Source organism: Colobus angolensis, unplaced genomic scaffold (genome assembly GCF_000951035.1).
Source record: "Colobus angolensis palliatus isolate OR3802 unplaced genomic scaffold, Cang.pa_1.0 Scaffold101, whole genome shotgun sequence".
Classification (NCBI taxonomy): domain Eukaryota; kingdom Metazoa; phylum Chordata; class Mammalia; order Primates; family Cercopithecidae; genus Colobus; species Colobus angolensis.
Window position 1 is genome coordinate 783,317 of NW_012111031.1, and position 3,062 is coordinate 786,378.

General features: G+C 36.9%; 1 protein-coding gene across 2 annotated transcripts in view; it reads left to right on the forward strand.

Annotated features, from left to right (window-relative positions):
• Positions 1-3,062, forward strand: part of INTS6 (integrator complex subunit 6) — a 103,870-nt gene that overhangs the window by 30,766 nt on the left and 70,042 nt on the right. For both annotated transcript variants that reach the window (XM_011939102.1, XM_011939110.1), the window contains exon 3: positions 1,601-1,690. In XM_011939102.1, the coding sequence (XP_011794492.1) occupies positions 1,601-1,690 (90 nt within the window). The remainder of the gene's footprint in view (positions 1-1,600; positions 1,691-3,062) is intronic.

The window sequence follows — 3,062 nt, forward strand, 5'->3', positions numbered from 1 at the left end:
GTGTTAGCCAGGATGGTCTCGATCTTCTGACCTCGTGATCCGCCCGTCTCGGCCTCCCAAAGTGCTGGGATTACAGGCTTGAGCCACCGCGCCCGGCCATGAGTTCTATTTAACATGAATATTACAGAGAAGGAGGGATAAATTAATTCATGTTTCCTCCCTGCAAGACTCCTGTGACGTTTTAATGCTGCTATGCATTTAGAATCTTCTAGAGATTATAGCTAACATATTTTAAGTTTATATAACCAAAGGAATCTTTCTCCCTCTGGAACCATTTTTTTCTTGGGTACCAGTTAGAAAAGTGCATGTGTCACTTACAAGTTGAATGGTTTGATCAAGACGATCTATTACGTCTCCCCCACTCCCACTTTAGGATGATTAGGTTATAATCATATAATTAACTGAATTCTTTTGACAAATGTTATGTATATTATAATAGGAATTGAGAGTTAGAAAGGTTATAGGACCATAGAATATTATATGCTTATAACTCTTCTACATTTTTGTTGTTCTAAGTATGGTCTGTGGCTATTAGTGTCTTCTAGCTGCCAGTCTTGTTAGAAATGAAGAATCTTAGTCTTTATCCCAAATATAATCAGAAACTGCATTTTGTTTTTAAGATCTCCAAGTGACTCATATGCACATTAAAAAATTGTCATACACGGTTCTACATTTAATCCAAGAAAGCTTCATTCAATTCTTAGTACCGTTAGTGGCAGAGAATTTGATACCTTTGATTTCAAATACAAGGTTTACCCTCTTGAAATTTGTATCCTTTGGTCTTAGTTCTGTCAGTCCCTCAGTTGGGAGCCATTTGTATGTAAAAGGCAAGCTTATGTTTGTCTTAGTCCCTTACCAGATATGTCGCCTAGAACTGATCATTGTGCTAGTAGAGTGGGTTTGAATGGAAGCTATTGAAGTTATCTCACCTTCTATGTAGAGCATTTGAGAGCCCATGCTACTCTGTTCCATTGCTTTTGCTACCACTATTTTTGTACTTTTCTCTCCAAGCATTTTCTTTAGGTAACCATTTTTAATTTTAACTTTTCATCTTGTACTGTTAAACTTTTGCCGAGTTTAGAGTAGCCCTACTATTTCCATAGAACTAGCTCTTAAAATCTTTCAAACCGTTTACCTAGTTATTTGCTTAGACATTTTGATTATATGTGTACCTTATGGTAATATTCACCTACTGTCTTGCCTTCCTTTTTAAGAAAGTTTCTCAGGAAGTGTTCTTTTTTTATTGTCATTTATAATATCTACAAAAATCAAATTATTAGAATTGAACTACTAGGATCCCTTTTAACAAATACTCTTAGTTACATAAATATACTCCCTCTAAAAATGAAAGCAATACACAAATTTATAAAGAAGTGAAAAATCCATCTTTTTCTTTACCTAATTCTTCTTTCTCAGGGTTAATCACTGTTTAGTTTATGTGTCCTTCTATATCTTTTCTTAAAACGTACAAACAGGTATATACTACATGTAAAATGAAACTAGAAAGGGAGATCGTATATATGCTGTTCTGAGAATTGACTTCTTACTTTTTAAGCCAAAGTCTAAACCTTTGTATGATCAATGTGTTTTTTGACTTTAGGGAAGAAATCCTTTTTTCTTGGAGCCAGCAATAATTATCACAATTACTGATGGGAGCAAGTTGACTACCACCAGTGGAGTTCAGGATGAGGTAAGTTGTGCTTATGTTACATGGATTATGCAAATGCAGTTGAACAATCCTTTATTTGTGTAGGATGTTGAACACCTTTAATAGGTTCTCTTGTTGATTATTTGATGCAGTTTAGAGTCATCTGTCTCCTATGGCCCATCTTTGTTTGTAGCAGTGTTCCTATTTTCTTGAATAAGAATCTCTTCTATGACAAATGTTTGAGCATACCCACACCCCATTTGCATGTGTATTGATGAGTTATGTGAGGGTGACAGTGTCAGTTTGTATCATAAATAGTAAAATGAATTCCTTTGTTTTTTCAGATTTAAAAAAAGGAAAACAGCATTCTAATAATTTCTCCCTATATTTGAGTGGATTGTCGTTGGCAGTCCAACGACTGTGGAAACTCCTTGGCTAGAGTATAGCAAAGCCGAGAAGAGGTGTTAAGACTAGGAAAAGTAAGGTTTTTGGAAATTCTTGTTTTCTCTAAGTCAAATGTATTATAAAAAAATTTTTTTTTTTTTTGAGACAGAGTCTCACTCTGTTGCCCCGGCTAGAGTACAATGGCACGATCTCGGCTCACTGCAGCCTCCACCTCCTGGGTTCAAGCGATTCTTGTGCCTCAGACTCCCGAGTAACTGGGATTACAGGCATGAGCCACCATGTCCGGCTAATTTTTGTGTTTTTAGTAGAGATGGGGTCTTGCCATGTTGGCCTGGTTGGTCTCGAACTCCTGATCTCAGGATCCACCCGCGTCGGCCTCTCAAAGTGTTGGGATTACAGGCATGAGCCACTGCACCCAGCTGTATAAAAAATTTATAGCTAACCTTACCTATTCTGCACCAACATTCATTATGCAGAGTTGTGTGTGGTGTAGTATAATGAATATAATAGATTTTTTAAATTTTAAGATGTTTTTACTATAGTATTTGAACTGCTCTTTAACATGGGCTGATAAAGAAAGGTGATTGTTTCGATGGCACTTTATGGTTTGCATTTGCTTTAGTATCTTAATTCCCATGATATTTAAATTAAGCAGGAAAACTATACATTTTATTTGTGTGACATTGTGGAATATAAATTGGACATGGAGTCAGGGCATGTGGGTCCTAGTCTTTGTTTAACTACTTTCTAGCAGTAAACTTTGTACCAGTGACCTAACTTCCTAATCTCTATCCTTCTCCATGAAATAAAGAGAATAACATTTGCCTTACTTCCTAGGGTTATGGGTTATTTGAAGTCTGAAATAATGTATATGAAAGTACTTAGTAGGCTGTAAAGAAAAGTACATAGTGGCCGGGCGCGGTGGCTCAAGCCTGTAATCCCAGCACTTTGGGAGGCCGAGACGGGCGGATCACGAGGTCAGGAGATCGAGACCATCCTGGCTAACATG